At 45.0% G+C, this 21,733-nt stretch overlaps 1 protein-coding gene across 1 annotated transcript in view; it reads right to left on the bottom strand.

Moving 5' to 3' along the window:
- The window catches only part of dlec1 (DLEC1 cilia and flagella associated protein), a 154,150-nt gene that overhangs the window by 45,282 nt on the left and 87,135 nt on the right, over positions 1–21,733 (bottom strand). The window contains 8 exon segments of the mRNA XM_078536422.1: positions 404–514; positions 1,933–2,086; positions 3,042–3,181; positions 8,929–9,087; positions 15,740–15,870; positions 17,932–18,025; positions 19,376–19,550; positions 20,849–20,931. Of these exon segments, the coding sequence (XP_078392548.1) occupies positions 404–514; positions 1,933–2,086; positions 3,042–3,181; positions 8,929–9,087; positions 15,740–15,870; positions 17,932–18,025; positions 19,376–19,550; positions 20,849–20,931 (1,047 nt within the window).

The following is a 21,733-nucleotide window of genomic DNA, read 5'->3' as shown; positions in this document are numbered from 1 at the left end:
TACTGGGAGCAACACCCGGGAGAAAAATCATAGAGGATTTTAAAAAATCTTTCAACACGTTTGGTTATTAGTCATAAAAATGATGGTGTGGGGGAAACAAGGCTGTATGACTGACACTCAATATTTATCTAATGAAGAGTCTGTCTATTTTACAATTGGATGTGGGAAGGCATTGCACCGTGAGAATGGACATTTCAGGCCACCAATGACGGGGCAAGGCCATTGGAAGGAGGAGGTTATGTGACGAAACTCCAGGATTACATCTAGGGGGAGTGTGATTCATTGGATAGCTTTTTCAAAGAGCTGGCAGAGGCACAACTGCAACATTATAAACCCCTTATTATGACACCTCAAGTTCTAGGCATTTGGTAATGCTGACTCCATGATGTTCCAGTGCACTCACCAGGCCGAAAGCTGTTAATTCCACACACACCACTGCCTCTTCCTTTGGTCCCAAAGTGCAACTCGCTGGTGTGGCAGTGACTCTACACTGATGTGCTTCACTTTCATGCAGCTTCATAACAAAGATAGACACACAAAATCAAATTGGTGTTATCAAGGCAACAACTAGAATTTATATGACGCTTCCCATGTAAATGAAGATTTCAGAGTGGTTTGCTGTGAACTGCAAGGGTTTGGGACATTGGTTGGGATGAAATTAGGGTCAAAGAGATAGGCTGTTAAGAAAGGGAGAGAGGTAATAAAGGTAATGAGGCTGTGGAAGGTAGTTCCAAAAGTTAGGGGCTAACTGGGATGTATGGTTCCGTGAAGGTTGGACAAAAAGGATTGAAACAAAGATAAGAGATCTTAAAACTAATGTGCTGCATAGACGAGGCAGCCAGTGGTGCTTGATGAGGACAACTATGAGTATGTAGAAGTTTGTAAAACTTCCAAAGGTGCTTTACAGGAATGTTAGCAAACAAACATGGGCACTGAGCCACATAAGGGGCTATTAGGGTAGATGACAAAAAAGCTGAGTCAAAGAGTTAGGTTTTAAGGAGCGAAGAGAGGCAGAGAGGCAAAGGGGTTTGGGAGGGAATTCTCAGAGCTTAGAGCCTCACGGCTAAAGACACAGCTGCTGCTGGTGGGGCGCAGAGGGTTGTAGGGCTGGAAGAGGTTACAGAGATAGTGAGGCACAGGGCAGTAGAGGAATCTGAAAGCAAGGATAAGAATTTTAAAATCAAGGTGTTGCTTAGCCAAGAGCCTATGAGCCAATATCCCAGCGAGCACAGGGTGAATGGGACATGGTGCAAGTTAAGATACACGCAGCAGAGCTTTCGATGTCTTAGGTTATAGAGAACTCTCTCCTCTGAAGAATTCTCCTCATAGTACTGAATATTTATATTCAGGGTAAATCAAAGCAAATTATCATCTAATTCATATGTGGCTGTCCAGCTCTGAGCAGAGGGTGAAAATTTTCAGGTAACTTGTCACAGTGAATGGACAAATTCACAAGATAATTATAGATGAGGAAGGTCATTCAGCCCCTCTTGCATTAGTTCATCCATCTAGAACGGCCATCACATTAAGGATAGATTACTGGCACCCTACAATCAACTAGCCTAAAACAATATAACAGAGCGCAACACACTGTTTGGCACTGCTTACAGTCACATAGCAGGAAGAGGGAATGGCCTCTTGTGCTCAAAGGTATATGGATACGATAACTGGTTATACCACACATTTTGAAAGGAAAATTTGGTGAATAATATGCATGATAGTTAAAGCAGTGCCTGATCAGGTTTGTGTGTGAACTGCAAGGTATAATGGCTCAAGTCTATCAAAGCACCTCCCACAAACATGTACTGTGTAATCAATAAATGTATTAAGGCTACACAAAATATATATTTGGGTGCATGTTTCCGAGGATTACACTGTCGAATTGATACTGCAATTGTCTGTCTCTGCACACTGGGCTTTTCTCAGACTTACCTCTCCCCAGGTGTATTTTGTTGGTAGTAGTGTCTGGTTGAAGAGTTTCACTGTTTCTCGTGCTGGGATCCCAATGTAGACATCTTTGAAAATGACAGCACAGGACAGCAAACACACCCGCACCTCCTGGACTTCAGCCTGCACTGCAATGTGACTAATGAGGAAAACAGCATTTATCAAACCTTTCACTGCATATTATTGTGTTTCTAAGTGCTGTCTTTTGGGTAGGACATTAAACCGATGCCTTGTCTGCCCTATCAGGTGGATGTAAAAGATCCCATGGTGCTATTCTGAAGAAGGGCAGGGGAGAATTAACCCTGGTATTCTGGCCAATATTTATCTCTCAATCAACATGACTAAAACAGATTATCTGGCCATTATCATGTTGCTGTTTCTGGGACCTTGCTGTGCAAAAATTGGCTGCCGCGTTCCTAACATTACAACGGTGACTACACTTTAAAAAGTGCTTCATTGGCTGTAAAGTCCTGTGGTCATGAAAGTGGCTAACTAAATGCGAGTTCACTCTTCCTTTCTTTATCAAGTGTTATTTTTTTGCTATCTTGAGCATTAATTTTTATGAGTCCTGATCCTTTGTTAAGGTGAGCGAATACGGGCGCTAGAGAATGAAACACAATCCCATTTTCAGCCCGCTGCTGTCCAAGTAAATGCCTGAGTGGCACTTAATTCTGCGGGCCTTCCCTAAAGAGGCAACAAGAGGCTTTCTTGCCACCCCTCCAGTCGGCGGGCAAAATCCCTGTTGCCTCCATTAAATACCACCTTTTTTATCCTCCTCGCGACTTGCTTTCCCACATTTGTATCATCAGCGAATTTAACACAATATAGTCTGTCCCTTCGTCCAAGCCATCAATCTAGATCAGAAATAGTGGAGGCCCCAGCACTTGATCCCTGTTTGCCAATGTGAAAATAACCTTTTTATCCCAGCTATCTGTTTCCTGTCAGTTGGCCAATCCTCTATCCATGCTCGTATACAGCGTGAGCTCTTATCTTGTTTGCCACCTTTTATGAGGCACTGAATCCAAATCCACTACATCTATTGGTTCCCCTTTATCCATGAAGGAAACTGGAGGAAACCGATTAGCCCTGTTTACCTTGTACTTCCATTTTCCACTTTCAACTCGAGAACTGTCTTTACGCCAACCAAGTGTCAAAGCCTGAAGAGGACGGTCACAGGGTACTCAGCTAGTGGTGGCAGTTCCCCACTAGGTGGTTCAAAGGTAAACTGCGAGACCTGCAATCAGACAATGGTTTGTGTCACACGTCCCCCAACATTTATGTAAAAGCAAAATACTGCGGATGCTGGAAATCTGAAACAAAAACAAAAATAGCTGGAAAAGCTCAGCAGGTCTGACAGCATCTGTGGAAACTGTCTTCCTCTCTGCAGATGCTGTCAGGCCTACTGAGTTTTTCCAGCTATTTTTGTTTTTGTTCCAACATTTATGTACTTGAAAAGGAAAAGATTGCAGGACTATTGGAAATGGGACTAGTTAAATAATTGTTTCAAAGACGTGGCACAAGCATGATGGGCTGAATGGCCTCCCCTGCTGCAAGATTCTATGAATAGATTCATGCTTATCCCTTCCTCTAGTTCAGCCATATAAATACTGTGGCTACAGGAGCAGGTCAGAGGCTGAGAATTCTGCGGCGAGTAACTCACCTCCAGACTCTCCAAAGCCTGTCCACCATTTACAAGGCACAAGTCAGGAGTGCAAAGAAATACTCTCCACTTGCCTGAACAACAAGAAGATCAACATCATCCAGGACAAAGCAGCCCGCTTCACTGGCACCCCATCCATCACCTTAAACATTCACTTCCTCCACCATCAAAGGACAGTGACAGCAGCATCTACTATCTACAAGATGCACAGCAGAAACTCATCAAGGCTCCTTCGACAGCACCTTCCAAACCCACAACCTCTACCACCTAGAAGGACAAAGGCACTAGATGCAAGGTAAAACTATCACCTGCAAGTTCCCCTTCAAGCCACACACCACCCTGACTTGGAAATATATCTTTCACTGTCACTGGGTCAAAATACTGGAACTCCCTCCCTAACAGCACTGTGGGTGTACCTGCACCACAAGGACTGCATCGGTTCAAGAAGGCAGCTCACTACCACCTTCTCAAGGGCAACTAGGAATAGGCAACAAAAGTTGGCCTAGCCAGCAACACCCACAAACCATGAATAATTTAATAAAGAATTTTTAAAATAAATAAATTAATTAAGAATAAATAAATAAAGAATACATTAAAAAAATTTAGCCCTAAACAGCTGAGTGGCATGCCAGGCCATTTCAGAGGGCATTAAAGAAAAAAATGAAAGACTTGCGTTTATATAGCACTTTTCACAACTTCGGGATGTCCCAAAGTATTTTACGGCCAATTAAGTGCTCTCGAAGTGTACTCACTGTTGTAATGCTGGCTTTTCAGAATTGTGCATTTGGATCTTTTATGTCCGTGGACCAGAGGGAATACAGCACATCAGTTTAACATCTCATCTGAAAAGCAGCACTTCTGACAGTGTAACATTCCCTCAGTAATGCACTGCAAGTGTCAGCCGAGGTTTTGTGCTCAAGCCTCTGGAGTGACCCTCAACCATCTAACTCAGAGGCGAGAGTGACACCACACCAAGGGTGAATCACGTTGCATGGACTAGGGGCCAGACTTTGGCAGTATCAGAAAAACTTTCCACTCCTTTAAAAATGGCAGGCAGGACCTGGATTCAGAAGCCCCACCCCCATTTCTGGCAGATCCCATTTTTGCCGGTAGGAGGAAGGGGTGGGCTATGGTTCACACAGGAGGGAAACCCACATTCAGCAGGGCCATTTGAATGCAGCACTGAGTTCAAACAGACCCGATTTTGGTGGTTGCAAGGGTCTTAACCCACAGGAATTAGTGTAGATGTAAACATTCTTGAAGGGTGGATAAGGTTTGTTTAATTGTCATGATGTGAAGTTTTTTTAAAATCACTGGTCTTTAAACTTAAAAGAAAGTGGCTACAGCTGTCAGCAATTGCCAAACAAAAATGTTGGCTGCAAAAACAGAAAATGCTAGAAAAACTCAGCAGGTCTAACAGCATCTGTGGAAAGAAAGACAAGAGTTAACGTTTCGAGTCCGTATGAATCTTCTTCAAAATGTCTGCTGGACTGCTTTGATTGACAAGCCATTATTTGTTAACAATTTGCCAAGAGCTATTCATTATGAATGCTTGGCTGATTTTCAAAAGCTAAAATTTTCTCAGCAAGGATTCTGAGTTCAGTTTGATTGACAGTTGAAAGAGGCTATTAAAGGATTAGGGGAATGAACAGAAGTTTGTTTGTATAAGAGATTAACCACTTCAGGAGATTTAAAAGCGTTGATGCTTTCACGTTTGGGAGTTTTTTAAGTCTGTATAGTGAGAGCTGTATTAAATATTTATAAGATTATTCATCTCCACATGGCTCCTGAGGTCTGCCCATGCTGAGTGAGTTGGCATTGAGTTGACATGGGAGTTATGAGGGACCATGGGAGTGGGTGGAGTTTGCACTGAGTTGGCATGAAGGGTATGAGAGGCCATGGCGGGGGGTGGGGGGGGCGGGGTGGTGGTGGAGGTGCGGGGTGGGTGGGGGTTGAAGGGTGAGGGCTAAAGTGCCTAAGATCTTCTAAAACAATGAGGACCAAGTCCCAGAGAACCAAGCCAGACCTTCTAACCAGCTGACTTCGGCATTTGCCCACCCGTGTCCTCCCAGCATCTGCTTTCAGGGTCGGTAAGCCTGACTTCATCCCACACCCGAACCCTACCCCCCTCCACCCAGAGTGAGAATACTGCAATTCGGGGCACTTCTTACTGAGGCTGGTCCAGTGAGTCACCCAATTTTCCAACTCCAGCTTTCTGTCTCGGTAGTGAAAATCCGGCCCTAGGACTCAAATGCAAACCAGTGCGGTTCTCAGGTTAAATTCCGCTTATTGTCTTTAAACATGCTTCCAATCTAGCACTGTTATTTTTGGCTGAGATTATTTTTTACCTTTGTCTATCCTTATTGTAAACCTAATGATACTACCTGCACTGGCCCCTTAAACGTTCACATACGCTCAGGTGAGGTTGCCCCCTTTTTGCCCTGGTTCAGAGAGCATTCCTGCATCTAATAGGAATTGATCCAACTGACGGGAAACCCTGCAAATCCGGTTATACTACAGTGTTCTAGCGACAGGACCAAGCTTAGGCCATTCAGCACCTCACGCCTGATCTGTACCTCAACATCATGTAATCTCCTGTCCTCCATATCTCTTACCTAACAAAAACCCATCGATCTCAGTTTTGCGCATCCACTTTAGGGGGAGAGAGTTCCCGGTTTCTACTACCTTTTGTGTGAACAATTGCTCCTGACGTCACTCCTAAGTGGAATACGTTAACTAAATCAGCACAGATTGGTGGTGGAACTTGGAACCTTCCTGGTTTGTATGACTCACAAGCACTGGAGTTAACCACACTGCCACAAATGGCGCTCTGTATGTACTTTGTTTAAAGGAAGGGAAGGGACACACACTGAAGCGATTCATTTTCAAAATCTCCATGTCCCTCTGGCCCTGTTGGTTTCGAGACAGCCTGTAGACTGTGTCTACGTTTTAAATTTTAGCAAATTCTTTGTGAAGAAAGGTAGAAAGAAATAAATCTTTGGCACAATGTCTCTTAGGGGTAGATTTTCACCTTTATCTCAAGTCAGGAAATTTCCCGAGGCCCCAAGACGAAGATTGGAGGCTGCCAAGTGCCAAGGCGGGCTATTTAAAAGGCCCGCCTCGCTTCTCTGGGATGTACATACGAACATACAAGATAGGTACAGGAGTAGGCCATTCGTCCCGTCAAACCTGCTCCGGCATTCAATAAGATCACCACTGACCTGACTGTAACCTCTCGCCTACTCACAATAACCCTTCACCCCTTTGTTTATCAAGAATCTATCCACCTATGCCTTGAAGATATTCAAAGACTCTGCTTCCACTGCCTTTTGAGAAAGGGAGTTTCAAACACTCACTACCCTCTGGGAGAAAAAATTTCTTCTCACCTCTGTCTTAAATGGGTGACCTCTTATTTTTAAACAGTGACCCATAGTTCTAGATTCTCCCACGAGAGGAAACATAATCTCCATGGCAACCCTGTCAAGACCCCCCTCAGGATCTCATATGTTTCAATTAAGTTGCCTCTTACTCTTCTAAACTCCAGTGGATGCAAGCCTAGCTTGTCCAATCCTTCCTCAAGATAACCTCCCCATTCCTGGTATTAGTTTAGTAAACCTTCTCTGAACTGCTTCTAATGCATTTACATCCTTTCTTAAATATGGAGACCAATACGGTACACAGTACTCCAGATGTGGTCTCACCAATGCCCTGTACAATTGAAGCATAACCTTCCTATTTTTGTATTCAGTTCCCCTTGCAATAAATTAAAACATTCTATTAGCTTCCTAATTACTTGCTGTGCCTGCATACTAACCTTTTGTGATTCACGCATGAGGACACCCAGATGCCGCTGAAACTCAGGGCTCTGCAATCTCTCACCATTTAGGTAATAAGCTTCTTTTTTATTTTTCCTGCCAAATGGACAATGTCACATTTGCCCACATTATACTCCATTTGCCAGATTTTTGCCCACTCACTTAACCTATCTACTACTATTGGACATGTTTCCCACAACACCAGGTGACCCCTGGACTGCTTTAATGCTGTGATATACTTAATTCCACCAGAACCACTGAAACAGGCCACCAATAAGCCCTTGGTCCAATTTCTCACCTGAAGTTGCCACCTCCTACATCCAGCAGTCCCTCAACACTGCACAAGGCAACAGCCTATAGATTACAGCTTCAAGGCCTGCTGGCCCCAACCTGCTAGAGCAAGAGGTGAGCGTGCTACCGATCAACATTAGATGGCACAGACTGTGTGAGATTCACGGCAACATGTACAAAAAAAATCAAATCATTCAGCTTCGTCCCGGTTGTTTGTTAAGGTCTATTCCTTACCCCTCACAACCCCTCACCTCCCACCTACTCTCCATGCTCTATTTATGCCAACTCATGCCAACCCATGTCCCCCCCACCCACCTCCAATGGCTCATCATACCCTCCATGCCAAACCATGAGTCCCCACTCATCCCCATGTCCCCAATGCCAACTTCATGCCAACCCATGTCCCCCACCCACCACCTTGTGCCCTTGCAACTCCCATGCCAACTCACCCAGTATCCACCATGGGCAGACCTCATGTGCCATGCTGAGATTAAATAAAATAAAGTTCTAAGTATATATGCAGACTTCACGATGTAAACAAAACACACTCATTCATGAAAGACCATTCAATGCATTTAAATCCCCTCAAGTACTTAATCTCCTATTTAAAAAACCCAAACATTTGTATTCATAAATCCACATCAAAGACAGCTAATCCTTTAATAACCTCTTTGGGATTTCGACCAAATTGTGAACTTACAGCTCCCTACTGTGATAATGGCAAGTTGTGGAAGCAGTCAAACTGCAATCATGCTATAATTATATCATTTAGGGTTAGGTCAACAAACAGCTATTAAAACTGTTCGGACTGATAGTTTGTACTCTCACGGATACAGACAGGCAATTTTTTCCCCCAAATTTTAAGGGGCAGGGGATTTGAATAACTGGATAGCTTTATAGTTCTACATACCTTGCCCACCCTTCAAGAGCATTTACATCTCCACCATAAAGTCGTGGAACACACACTGCGGGTTGAGGCCATTACAAGAACAAAAATTGGATCTGCTTGTCTTGTGCACTAAGTTTAAATGGTGCAGTAAATTTGCGCCTGTGATGCTTTGTGCCCCATTCCCTTTCTGCTCCCAGCAAAAATGGGATATGCCAGAAATGGGGATGGGACTTCCAGGTCTGGATCCCGTCTGCCATTTTAAAATGTCCGCCAAGTTTCCAAGACTCCACAAAAATCCGGCCCATTCGTTCCAAAGCTGTCCGTACCTCTTCATTCTGTTCCCTCAGGCACTCTGGATTCTCTTGGAAATGCCACAAAGCTGAAAGCTGGCATGTGTTCTTGATCAGGATGGTGGATGTAGGCCTGGTTCCCAGCCTTACCAGGCAAAAATCCAGGGATGGAAGATCAATGCAAACCTGTGGACCCTGAAACAGCAACACGAGTGTTAAATAGCAGAGGTAAAAGCAAAAATCTGCGGATGCTGGAAATCCAAAACAAAAACAAAAATACCTGGATAAGTCTGATGGCTCTCCGCTTCTTCCTCGAACAGAGGCCCGAACAATCCCCATCCACCACTACTCTCCTCCGTCTGGCTGAACTTGTTCTCACACTGAACAATTTCTCCTTAAACTCCTCTCACTTCCTCCAAATAAAAGGTGTGGCTATGGGTACCCGCATGGGCCCCAGCTATGCCTGTCTCTTTATGGGGTATGTGGAACATTCCTTGTTCCAATCCTACTCCGATCCCCTCCCACAACTCTTTCTCCAGTACATCGATGATTACTTCGGTGCTGCTTCATGCTCTCGTCTGAACCCGGAAAAATTTATTAATTTTGCTTCCAATTTCCACCCCTCCATCATTTTCACATGGTCCAGCTCTGACACTTCCCTTCCTTGACCTCTCTGTATCAATTTCTGGTGATAGACTGTCCACCAATATCCATTACAAGCCTACCGACTCCCACAGCTACCTCGACTACAGCTCCTCACACCCCACTTCCTGTAAGGACTCCATCCCATTCTCTCAGTTCCTTCGCCTCTGTCGCATCTGTTCTGATGATGCCACTTTCAAAAACAGTTCCTCTGACATGTCCTCCTTCTTCCTTAACCGAGGTTTTCCACCCATGGTGGTTGACAGGGCCCTTAACCGTGTCCAACCCATCTCCAGCGCATCCGCCCTCACACCTTCTCCTCCCTCCCAGAAACATGATAGGGTCCCCCTTGTCCTCACTTATCACCCCACCAGCCTCCGCATTCAAAGCATCATCCTCCGCCATTTCCGCCTACTCCAGCACGATACCACCACCAAACACATCTTCCCTTCACCCCCCCGGCGGCATTCCGCAGGGATCGTTCCCTCCGGGACACCCTGGTCCACTCCTCTATCACCCCCTACACCTCAACCTCCTCCCACGGCACCTTCCCATGCAACCGCAGAAGGTGCAACACCTGACCCTTTACTTCGCCTCTCCTCACCGTCCAAGGGCCCAAACACTCCTTTCAAGTGAAGCAGCATTTCACTTGCACTTCCCTCAATTTAGTCTACTGCATTCGTTGCTCCCAATGCGGCTTCCTCTACATTGGAGAGACCAAATGCAGACTGGGTGACCGCTTTGCAGAACACCTGCGGTCTGTCCGCAAGCATTACCCAGACCTCTCTGTCGCTTGCCATTTCAACACTCCACCCTGCTCTCATGCCCACATGTCCGTCCTTGGCTTGCTGCATTGTTCCAGTGAAGCTCAACGCAAACTGGAGGAACAGCACCTCATCTTCCGACTAGGCACTTTACAGCCTTCCAGACTGAATATTGAGTTCAACAATTTTAGATCGTGAACTCTCTCCTCCATCCCCACCCCCTTTCCGATTCCCTCCCCCCCTTTTTTCCCCAATAATTTATATAGATTTTTCTTTTCCCACCTACTTCCATTATTTTTAAATGTATTTCCATCCATTGTTTTATCTCTACCTTTTAGCCTTTTTTGATTCCTTCACCCCACCCCCACTGGGGCTATCTGTACCTTGCTTGTCCTGCTTTTTACCCTTAATTAGCACATTCCTTAGATAATATCACCACCTTCAACACCTCTTTGTCCTTTTGTCTGTGACATCTTTTGGTTATCTCCACCTATCACTGGCCCTCTAACCAGCTCTACTTGTCCCACCCCCCTTAAACTAGCTTATATTTCACCTCTCTTCTATTTTTACTTAGTTCTGTTGAAGGGTCATTCAGACTCGAAACGTTAACTATGCTCCTCTCCTGCTGAGTTTTTCCAGGTATTTTTGTTTTTGTTTTAAATAGCAGAGGAATGTGGGAATAAAACAGCATCTAATGGTTCAGTGATGGGTGTATTATCATCGTTGGCAAGGCCCATCCCTAATTGCTCTGAGAAGACTGAGTAATAGCAAGGCTGTTTCTGATGTATGCAAGCCGCTATAAGACTTTTCTGTTCACTGTGAGCTTATTACTCAATCTTCTCAGAGCAATTGGCCTTTGCCAGTGATGCCCACATTTTTTTTTATTCATTGGATGTGGGCATCACTAGCCAGGCCAGCCTTTATTACCCATCCCTTGCAAGGAGGGCATTTAAGTGTCAACCACATTCCTGAGGGTCTGGAGTCACATATGGACAGCAGATTTCCTTCCCTAAAGGACTAGTGAATCAGATGGGTTTTTACAACAATCAACGATTGGTTTCATGGTCATCATTAGACTTTTACTTCCAGGTTTTTATTGAATTCAAATTCCACCATCTGCCGTGGCGGGATTCGAAACCGGGTCCCCAAAGCATTACCCTGGGTCTCTGGATTACTAGTCCAGTGACAATACCACTGCGCCATCGCGTCCCCCATCCCGAATAGGGCTGGAAGAGGTTACAGAGATACAAATATATGAACAAGGAGCAGGAGTAGGCCATTCAGCGCCTCGAGCCTGCTTTGCCATTTAATAAGATCATGGCTGATTCGATAAGGGAGGGACCAGGGCACTGGCGGCATTTAAACACAAGGATGGGAATTTTTAAACCGAGATGTTAGGGGAACAGGAGGTAATGTATGACAGCTGGCAGTAGGGTGATGAGCGAACAGAAATTGAGTTAGTGTGAGTAAAAAGTTTCAGCTCATTGAGTTGGAAATACTACACCCAGTTCTCCCACTAACTTAGTGCTGGGCTCTCCTCTCCTGATAACTGCGTCTCGTGCTGAGAGAGGGTGACAGCACAAATCACGGGTTGAAACTGGGACCATCCCTGACTGTGTGGTACAACAAACACTGGCATTTATATAGCACCTTTAAAGTGATAACAGGGTCCCACAGGAATGCTTCTCAAAACAAAGCTTGCCACAGGGATACAAGGGAAATATTAGGACAGGTGGTCAAAGCAGTAGGCTTTAAGGTGCGTCTTAAAAGAGAAGAGCGAGATAGAGAGGCGGAGAGCTCGAGGGAGGGAATTCCAGAGCCTCGGCAGCTGATGGCAAGACCACCAATGGTGGGGTGGAAGAAATTGGGGATGCGCAAGAGACCAGCACACCAGCTCCTTCTGGTTCCACCTTCAAGTAAATAAAAGATTTTTCACTCATCTCTTGGGTGTCAACCGCAAGAGCTCCCTGTAAAAAATGCTAGTTTACCTACTGTGGCCCTTAAGAAAACTGCGGCCATGTGCCAATCAATTTTGAGAATGGTCCTGAAATAGGTGCTTTTTTGGAAACAGGCCTTTGTTCTCTCAAGACTTGACTATCCAAGCTTCTGACTGGTCTCCCACATTCTACCCTCCATAACTTGAGATCATCCAAAACTCTGCTGCCTGCATCTTAGCTCACGCCAAGTTCCTTTCCCTGTGCTTGCTGCCCTACATTGGCTCCCGGGCAGGTAATGCCTTGATTTTGAAATTCTCATACTTGTTTTCAAATCCATCCATGGGATCAACCTTGGTTCAATGAAGAGTGCAGGAGGCCATGCCAGGTGGAGCACCAGGCATACTTAAAAATGAGGTGTCAACCTGGTGAAGCTAGAAAACAGGACGACTTGTGTGCCATACAGCATAAGCAGCAAGCGACAGAGCTAAGCGATCCCACAACCAACGGTTCAGAGCTAAGCTCCACAGTCCTGCCACATCCAGTCGTGAATGCTGGTGGACAATTAAACAACTCACTGGAGGAGGAGGCTCCACAAATATCCCCATCCTCAATGATGGAGGAGCCCAGCACAGCAGTGCATTCGCAACAATCTTCAGCCAAAAGTGCCGAGTGGATGATCCATCTCGGCCTCCTCCAGAGGTCCCCAGCATCACAGATGCCAGTCTTCAGCCAATTCAATTCACTCCACGTGATATCAAGAAATGGGTGAAGGCATTGGATACTGCAAAGGCTATGGGCCCTGACAACATTCCAGCAATAGTACTGAAGACTTGTGCTCCAGAACTTGCCGCACCCCCAGCAAAGCTGTTTCAGTAGACCTACAACACTGGCATCTACCCAGCTATGTGGAAAATTGCCCAGGTATGTCCTCTACACAAAACACAGGACAAATCCAACTCAGCCAATTACCGCCCCATCAGTCTACTCTCGATCATCAGTAAAGTAATGGAAGGGGTCATCAACAGTGCTATCAAGCAGCACTTGCTTAGCAATAACCTGCTCACTGATGCCCACTTTGGGTTCCGCCAGGGCCACTCAGCTCCTGACCTTGTCACAGCTTTTTCCCAGGGTGGAAGAGTCAATTACTAGGGGACATAGATTTAAGGTGAGAGGAGAAAACTGTAGAGGAGATGTGCGGGGCAAGTTTTTTACGCAGAGGGTAGTGAATGTCTGGAATTCGCTGCCAGAGGAGGTGGTGGAAGCAGGTACGATAGTGGTGTTTAAGAGGCAGCTTGACAAATACATGAATAGGATGGGAATAGAGGGATACGGACCCCGGAAGTGCAAAATGTTTTAGTTGACGGGCAATATGATCGGCGCGGGGTTAGAGGGCCGAAGGGCCTGTTCCTGTGCTGTACTTTTCTTTGTTCTTTGTTCAAACATGGACAAAAGAGCTGAACTACCGAGGTGAGGTCAGAGTGACTGCCCTTGACATCAAGGCAGCATTTGACAGAGTGTGGCATCAAGGAGCCCTAGCAAAACTGGGGTCAATGAGAATCAGGGGGAAAATTCTCTGCTGGTTGGAGTCATACCTAGCACAAAGGAAGATGGCTGTGGTTGTTGGAAGTCAGTCATCTCAGCTCCAGGGCATCACTGCAGGAGTTCCTCAGGGTAGTGTCCTAGGCCCAACCATCTTTCGCTGCTTCATCAATGACCTTCCTTCCATCATAAGGTCAGAAGTGGGGATGTTCGCTGATGATTGCACAATGTTCAGCACCATTTGCGACTCCTCAGGTACTAAAGCAGTCCATGTCCAAATGTAGCAAGACCTGGACAATATCCAGGCTTGGGCTGACAAGTGGCAAGTAACATTCATGCCACACAAGTGTCTGGCAATGACCATCTCCAACAAGAGAGAACCCAACGATTGCCCCTTGATGTTCAATGGCATTACCATCACTGAATCCCCCACTATCAACATCCTGGGGGTTACCATTGACCAGAAGCTGAACTGGACTAGCCATATAAATACTGTGGCTACAAGAGCAGGTCAGAGGTTAGGAATCGTGCACCTCCTGACTCCCCAAAGACTGTCCACCATCTACAAGGCACCAGTCAGGAATATGATGGAATACTCCCCATTTGCCTGGATGAGTGCAGCTCCTACAACACTGAAGAAGCTTGACACCATCCAGGACTAAGCAGTCTGCTTGATTGGCACCACATCCACAAACATTCACTCCCTCTGCCACCGATGCACAGTTGCAGCAGTGTGTACCATCTACAAGATGCACTGCAGGAATTCACCAAGCCTCCTTAGACAGCACCTTCCAAACCCATGACCACTACCACCTAGAAGGGCAGGGGCAGCAGACAGATGGAAACACCACCACCTGGAAATACCTCTTCCAGTCACTCACCATCCTGACTTGGAAATATATTGCCGTTCCTTCACTGTTGCTGGGTCAAAATCCTGGAATTCCATCCCTAACAGCACCGAGGGCGTATCTACACCACATGGACTGCAGCAGTTCAAGAATGCAGCTCACCACCACCTTCTCAAGGGCAACTAAGGATGGGCAATAAATGCTGGCCCAGCCAGCGAAGCCCACATCCCATGAATAAAAAAAGGGGAGATTTACCAGGATGCTGCCTGGGCTGGAGGGTCTGAGCTATGAGGGAAGACTGGATAGGCTGGGGTTCTTTTCCCTGGAGCAACGAAGGTTGAGAGGGGACCTGGTAGGGGTGTATGAGATTATGAGGGACATGGATAGGGTGGATAGGAAGGCACTTTTTCCATTAGTAGAGCGGTCAATAACCAGGGGCATAGATTTAAGGTAAGAGGTAGAAGGCTAAGAGGGGAGTTGAGGAGAAATTTTTTCACCCAGAGGGAGGAGGGAGCCTGGAACTCACTGCCTGAAAGGGTGGTTGAGTCAGAAATTTTCGTAACAGTTAAGAAGTATTTAGATATTCACTTGTGTTGCCATAGCCTCCAGGGCTATGGGCCAAGTGCTGGAAAATAGGATTAGTGTAATCAGATCTTTGTTGACCAGTGCAGACACAATGGGCCAAATGGCCTCCTTCTGCATTGTAGACGTCTATGAATCTATGAATATCTGTGCTTCTCTAATTCTGACTTCTTACGCATCCCCGATTTGAATTGCTCCACCATTGGTGGCTTTGCTTTTGTTTGCCTAGGCCCCAAGCTCTGGAATACCCCCACTACACCTCTTCGCCTCTCCATCTTGCTTTTTCTCTTTAAGAAACTCTTTAAAACCTACCTCTTTAACCAAGCCACTGGTCATCTGACCTAATATCTCAATATGTGGCTGGGTGTCACATTTTTTTTTGCAATGTGAAGTCTCGGAACATTTTATTACCTGAAAGGTAGTACATAAATATAAGCTGCTGCTATTGTTATCCCCCAAAGCAGGCCAATTATTTAACCAATGGGATATTGTGGAGCACTCATGCTTCTACTTTATAATTTGGTAGCACACTGACCACAAAAGTTGCCTCCATGTAAAGGGCCACTGGCTCTTCTTGATATCTGATGTGACACTGCAGATGGTGGCTCATTTTCTCAGGCTTGCCTCCAGTAAGTAACAGTTCCAGGTCACAGTAATCATTGGGCTCTGTGAAGAATATAGAAATCTCCAGTCAGACATTTTTTTTTAAAACGCAGCAGCTTATAGCTAGTTGAATGCTAAATTACCAAACCATTAAGGTATAAAAAGAAATAACTTGCATTCACACAGCAGCCTTTCAAAACCTTAGGACATCCCAAAGCACCTTGCAGCCAATGAAGTCCTGTTGAAGTGTAGGTACCATTATAATGTAGGAAACATGGCAGTCAATATGTGCACAGCAAGCTCCCAGAAACAGCAATGGGATAATGACCAAAGCATCTCCTTTGGCAATGTACGGGCTCTCTTTTCTGAAACATCTGCCAAGAATATTCCCGTATATTTCTCGCACAATGTGCCAGAAAGTAGCATTGTGCGCAGAACATTTCTCTCCATTCTAAATAGGTACTTTTAACTTTAGCAATGGTGTGAGATGGACGATATGGAATTGACTTTAATGGAGAGGGATTTGGCTGTGGTGTATTTCACACCATCACCCAGTGAAATTCACTTCCTTAGCCTTTTCCCAGTTTAAAACCCTCCCCTTCCACCTCAATAGATGCTCAGCAGAATCACAGTCCACAAAACAGATCATATGATTCAATACGGAAGACACTAGGAAGGGTCCAGGTTCAATTCCCCAGCAGCGCTGAATTAACCAAACTCAAAATTTCATTCATTCAAATGCAAATGAGATTTCTTTTAGAAAATAGCATCTTTGGGAAGCAACATCTGAGTAATCTGAGACATAAAGTAGAATCATAGAATGGTAACAACACAGAAGGAGGCCATGGCTGTGCCGTCTCTTTGCTGGAGCAACTCATCTAGTCCCATTCCCACCCATTCCCCGCAGCTCTGAAAATCTTTTCTTTCTGGATGATTATAATGCTGCCACTTTTGTGTTCTCGCTCTTTACACTGCCACTGCCCTGTGATCCCCTCTTTACCCTTAGGCTGCATTGTCACATTCCCAATGAAGTCTTTTTTTTCGCTGAAGTTTTTTTTTAAAAAAATTCTATATATATCACGCAAAGATTTTTTAAAAAATCGACAGAAATCTAAGGAAGAGGAATTTGACAAAATATCTGTATCTTAACTCCATTTAGCTGCCTTGGTTTCATTACCCACAACCCTGTCAAACAAAAATCCATCAATTGCTAGAAAAACTCAAGCAGGTCTCACAGCATCTGTGGAGAGGAAGACAGAGTTAACGTTTCGAGTCCGTATGACTCTTCATCAGCACATATGGACTCGGAACGTTAACTCTGTCTTCCTCTTCACAGATGCTGCCAGACCTGCTGAGTTTTTCCAGCAATTTTTGATTTTGTTTCAGATTTCCAGCACCGGCAGCGTTTTGCTTTTAGAAAAATCCATCAATCTCAGCTTTTCAATTTTCAATTGACCCTGAACCGCGACAACTTTCTGGAGAGAATTCCAAATTCCCACTGCCCTTTGCGTGAAGAAGTGCTTCCTGACATCACCTCTGAATGCCCTCTTGCCTGGATTCCTCTACCAAAAGAACTACTTTCTCTCCATCTGCCATATCAATTCCTTCAATTATCTTAAACCCCTTGATTAGATCACCCCATAATCTTCTATGCTCAAGGGAATAAGTGACTAGTTACTGCAATCTGTCCTTGTTATTTAAACCCCTTAGCCCCAATATTATTCTGGTGAATCTGCACTAACATGGCATTCCACAAATAAAATTAAGAGCGACTAGACTATGAGACAGCTCAATCCCCTACTCTATAACATTCATAAATCATTCGTAAACGATTGAGAATTTAATGAACTCAACCTGACAACATATGATCTATGGATTTAATACAAAATGCAGAGCGCAATAGACCTCTCATTTTTCTTCTGTAAATTAAGGAGACCTGCATTTGGCAACACAGTGTAATTATTTGTACACTGAAATGTTCATTATTGTGCAATCCTTTTATCATTTTAATGATTGTCTATTACTATATCCGGAATCATGATTACTTGTTTTATTTGTACTGTAATCACAATTCGGCACCTCTCGCCATGACGGCCTTTCAATAAATCAAATCAAACCAGTTACCTATTGTTCCAGAAGGTGGCAGCACCTCCAAGATATGAGAATCGTGCATGCTCTCCCACTCATAGTAGATGGTAGATTTGCTATTATTCCACATCTGCAGATAACAGATAATGAATGCATTTGTTGTGAATTACCAAGTATGGTACAAATAGAATTGTTTCAAGTCCTTCCAAAACACTTGCTAGGTAAACTGATGAGCCCGTTTAGGTTACCGCCAATGTGTAAAACATAGAATGGCACAGAGGAGGCAGCCTAATCCCATTTTTGAGCTCTAGGTCCATAGTCTTATAGGTTACAATACTTCAAGTGCACATCTAAGTATTTTTTTTAAATGTGATGAGGGTTTCTGTCTCTATTGTCTCTTCAGGCAGTGAGTTCCAGACCTCCACAGCCCTCTAGACGAAAAGAAATTCTCCCCAAGTCCAGTCTCATAATTCTTTAAATTTATGCCCATGTCTTTGACCCCTCTGCTAAGGAAAATAAGTCCTTCCTATTCACTAATGCTCCAAAATCATGAGTTCAGGTCTCACCACGGGCACTGGGGGAAAATAAATTCAATCTATTAATAAATCTGGAATAAAATGCTAGTCTCATTAGTAATGACTAAGAAACTAGTGGATTGTTGTAAAAACCCATCTGGTTCACTCCTGTCCTTCGTGGCATGCACGTTTGAGCTACTCAGCTCTGGAAAGCATCGGAACTGAGCTAGACACTATCTTCAACTGATAATCACGTGCACTTCCGCACAAGGTGCCACAGGCCAGCAATTAAGCCAGCTTATTTTGCCTCTCCCAGGGAAGCTTTGCCCCACTGTTCGCATTAATGCTCTCCATCTATTAATTTTTTATAGGATAATGTGAAGGGTCCATGTTGCTGGTGTTGAGACCTTGCACAACTTGATAGAAAGAGACTGTATTTACACATCATTCACATTCCAAAGTACTTTAGCTGTGCAGTCAAGCACAGCAGCCAATGTGCACACAGCAGTAAGAGAAATGGCCATTTGAATCTTTTTCTTAAAGTGACGTTGCTTGAGGGATAAATGTTGGCCAGGACACTGGGAAAAACTGCCTCCGCACCTCTTTGAAAAAGTGTCGTGGGACCTTCTACATCCAATTAAGGTCAGACGGAGCCTCAGTTTAATGTCTCATCAGAAAGACAAAGCAGCACTCCTTCAGCACTAGAGAGTCAGTCTAGATGATGTGCTTGATCCTGGAGTAGGGTTTGCACCCATGCCCATCTGACTCAGGGGTGAGAGCGTTAGCACTGAGCCAAGGCCAATACTTAGGATGAATGGACAGTTAATGGCAGGTAGCACCAATAGGCAAGTCCCCCACTGAGGAAGGGGAATGGACCTGAAAGTTTAACCTTAACTGAATATATTCAAGGCTGAATTAGACAGAGTTTGGATCAACAACCAAGTCAATGACATTTAAATTCAGACCTCAAAATACTTTTTCAGAGTCGTGCCCATGTAGTGCTCGCCGGGGATGAGAATGGCGTAAGGCTTCAATAGGACTTGAAATGGCTCGGTATATCCTTTAACCTCCAGCTCCAAGCCAATGACGTTACTAATCGCTGCAGAAGCTGTTTTCATAGATCTTTCCAAGCTATTTTTCCTGAAATTTATGAGGAAAGGAAAGGATTTAGTTCGGGAGGGATGTACTTGTGGCACATTACAGTTTGATTTCATTTTATAAATGGAAGGGTTAACTTCCGTACACTTAGGTTTATCCCAGGGAGAGCTGACCCCTTTGTGATATGAGGGCACAGGTGGCAACGAGTGCATTTACTTGCCAAGCTAAGGTGTGCCCTTAGAAGATACTGGTGGGCCCTCCTGCAAGCAATGGCTTCTGCCAGGCCACTTCAGCGAGCGTGAAAGGTGATGTGGTGAGGGATGAGCTTATGCATCAGGGGGGCAGGTCCCAGATTTCCTTCTCTGAAGACCATTCAGTGGGTTCTTGACAACAATCCTGCAGCTTCTGCAGTTGTTTCTTTTTATTGTTTTGGTGGTGTTTTGCAGAAAGACGCTTACAGCCAGAAGGAGGTTGGCAGTAGTTCAAAACATTAACACTCACACTGGAGTGACACCAACTCTGACCAAAGGTAAGTGCACCTGGTTCTCTTAAACCTGGCAGCAGCAAACATCTGGTTTCGCTAGGTGTCCTGATTGAGCTCCAGATCCTTGGTAGCCAATGCACTGTCAGTTTCAGTGCAGTTGTGGTCTAACATTATGACAAGGAGGTATGCTGCCTGCCCTGGCCCTTCCTCTCAAGAAAGACCCAATGCCTGACACAATGGTCAGGTAAAGTCGGCTGAAGCTTAGGGAGATGGGTCTCTCCACCCTTTGTATTGTTACAGTATTCCTTGGTTGTGAGTGGGATTGAAGGGTCTGGACTCATGCCTGCAATATGTGCACTGCCAAGGTAACGAGGCAAGGGAGAGTGCTTCCAGCCTCCCATCGCTATGTCCTGTTACAAAGCCTTTGCAACACCTAGACTCAGGGGTTGCCCAGAATGCTGACAGCAGGGCTCACTGATTGGAAGTCCATAACAAACTCAAGGCAGGTCTGAAAGTCAATGGAACTGGCATTTTCTCTATTTTTAACTTTCAGGTCACTTTTTTTTTTCGGGACCAGACATGTGATGCTTCGATCAAGTCCACGCCCACCCCACCCCCCACCCCCGACATCTCTTCATCACACCCTATCAGTATAACCTTCTAATCCTTTCTCCCTCACGTGCTTATCTTGTGTCGCTTTAAATACTGGGGTGCGCTGGATCGAGGTCGCTCTTCTGAATGCCTTAGAGATGGAGTCCTAGGGGTGGAAATCCACCTCGCCACCAATCTGTTAGTAGTATGAGTGCAGAACAAAAGGTGTGGCATGAGGGAGGACAACAGCACATGTGGAACTTACCTATTGGTGTTACACTCGTTGGCATTCAAAGGTTCTGGGATATCCCGCAATACAAGGTAAAGCACACTGTGATAGTCCTTCAGCTGCAAAGGGTAAACAATATTTCATTCAAAATAGAGATTAAATTAGAAAACATCACCAATACAACCTTCTGCCAGCATCTGTGGAGATACTTCAAAGAAGCTGCTTCAGATGCTTTACGTGACAGAGGGCCTTTTCTATTTAAAGATGCTGATGGGTCTGTTTGTAATTTTTATTTCTTATGCCTTATCCAAACAAGCAGACAGGCCCCTCAGTTTGACACCTCATCTGGAGTTTCAACCTAGATTAGGTGCTCAGGGCCTGAATTTTTAGGCGCACAGGGGTAGCAGGCATGGATTGGGTGCCACAGGCTGGAATTTTCCCAGAGACCAAACAGGCAGGGCTATCTGCCCACATGTAGTGGGTGGCCAATTGACCTACTTAAAGGCCAATTACAGCTGATTGACAGAAGCCAACTGGAATTTTCCAGTCAGCCTCCAGGCCCTAGGAGACTTTAAGAAATAGGCCATAACTGCTTGGAGGTGACCTCCTGGTGGCAGAGAGGGGCAGCCAGCACTCTAGGCAGACTCAGAACCTGCCTGCCTGTTTGGCTTCACCTGCAGCTAGTATTCGGGACAGTTTCTTAGAACAATATGTTGTGAATCCAACCAGGGGTCAGGCTATTTTGGATCTGGTAATATGTAATGAGGCAGGTTTAATAAATGATCCCCTAGGAAACAGTGTCGGAAAAACTGTGCTAAACTTAAATAAGGGTAAGTACAAAGGAATGAGGGCAGAGTTAGCTGGAGTGGACTGGGAAAGGAGTTTAGCAGAAAAAACGGTTGATGAACAATGGCAGACGTT

The sequence above is a fragment of the Cetorhinus maximus genome, chromosome 3 (assembly GCF_964194155.1).
Source record: "Cetorhinus maximus chromosome 3, sCetMax3.hap1.1, whole genome shotgun sequence".
Taxonomy (NCBI): Eukaryota; Metazoa; Chordata; class Chondrichthyes; order Lamniformes; family Cetorhinidae; genus Cetorhinus; species Cetorhinus maximus.
The sequence above is the reverse complement of the archived record's forward strand: the minus strand, read 5'-3'. Positions and strand labels throughout refer to the sequence as shown.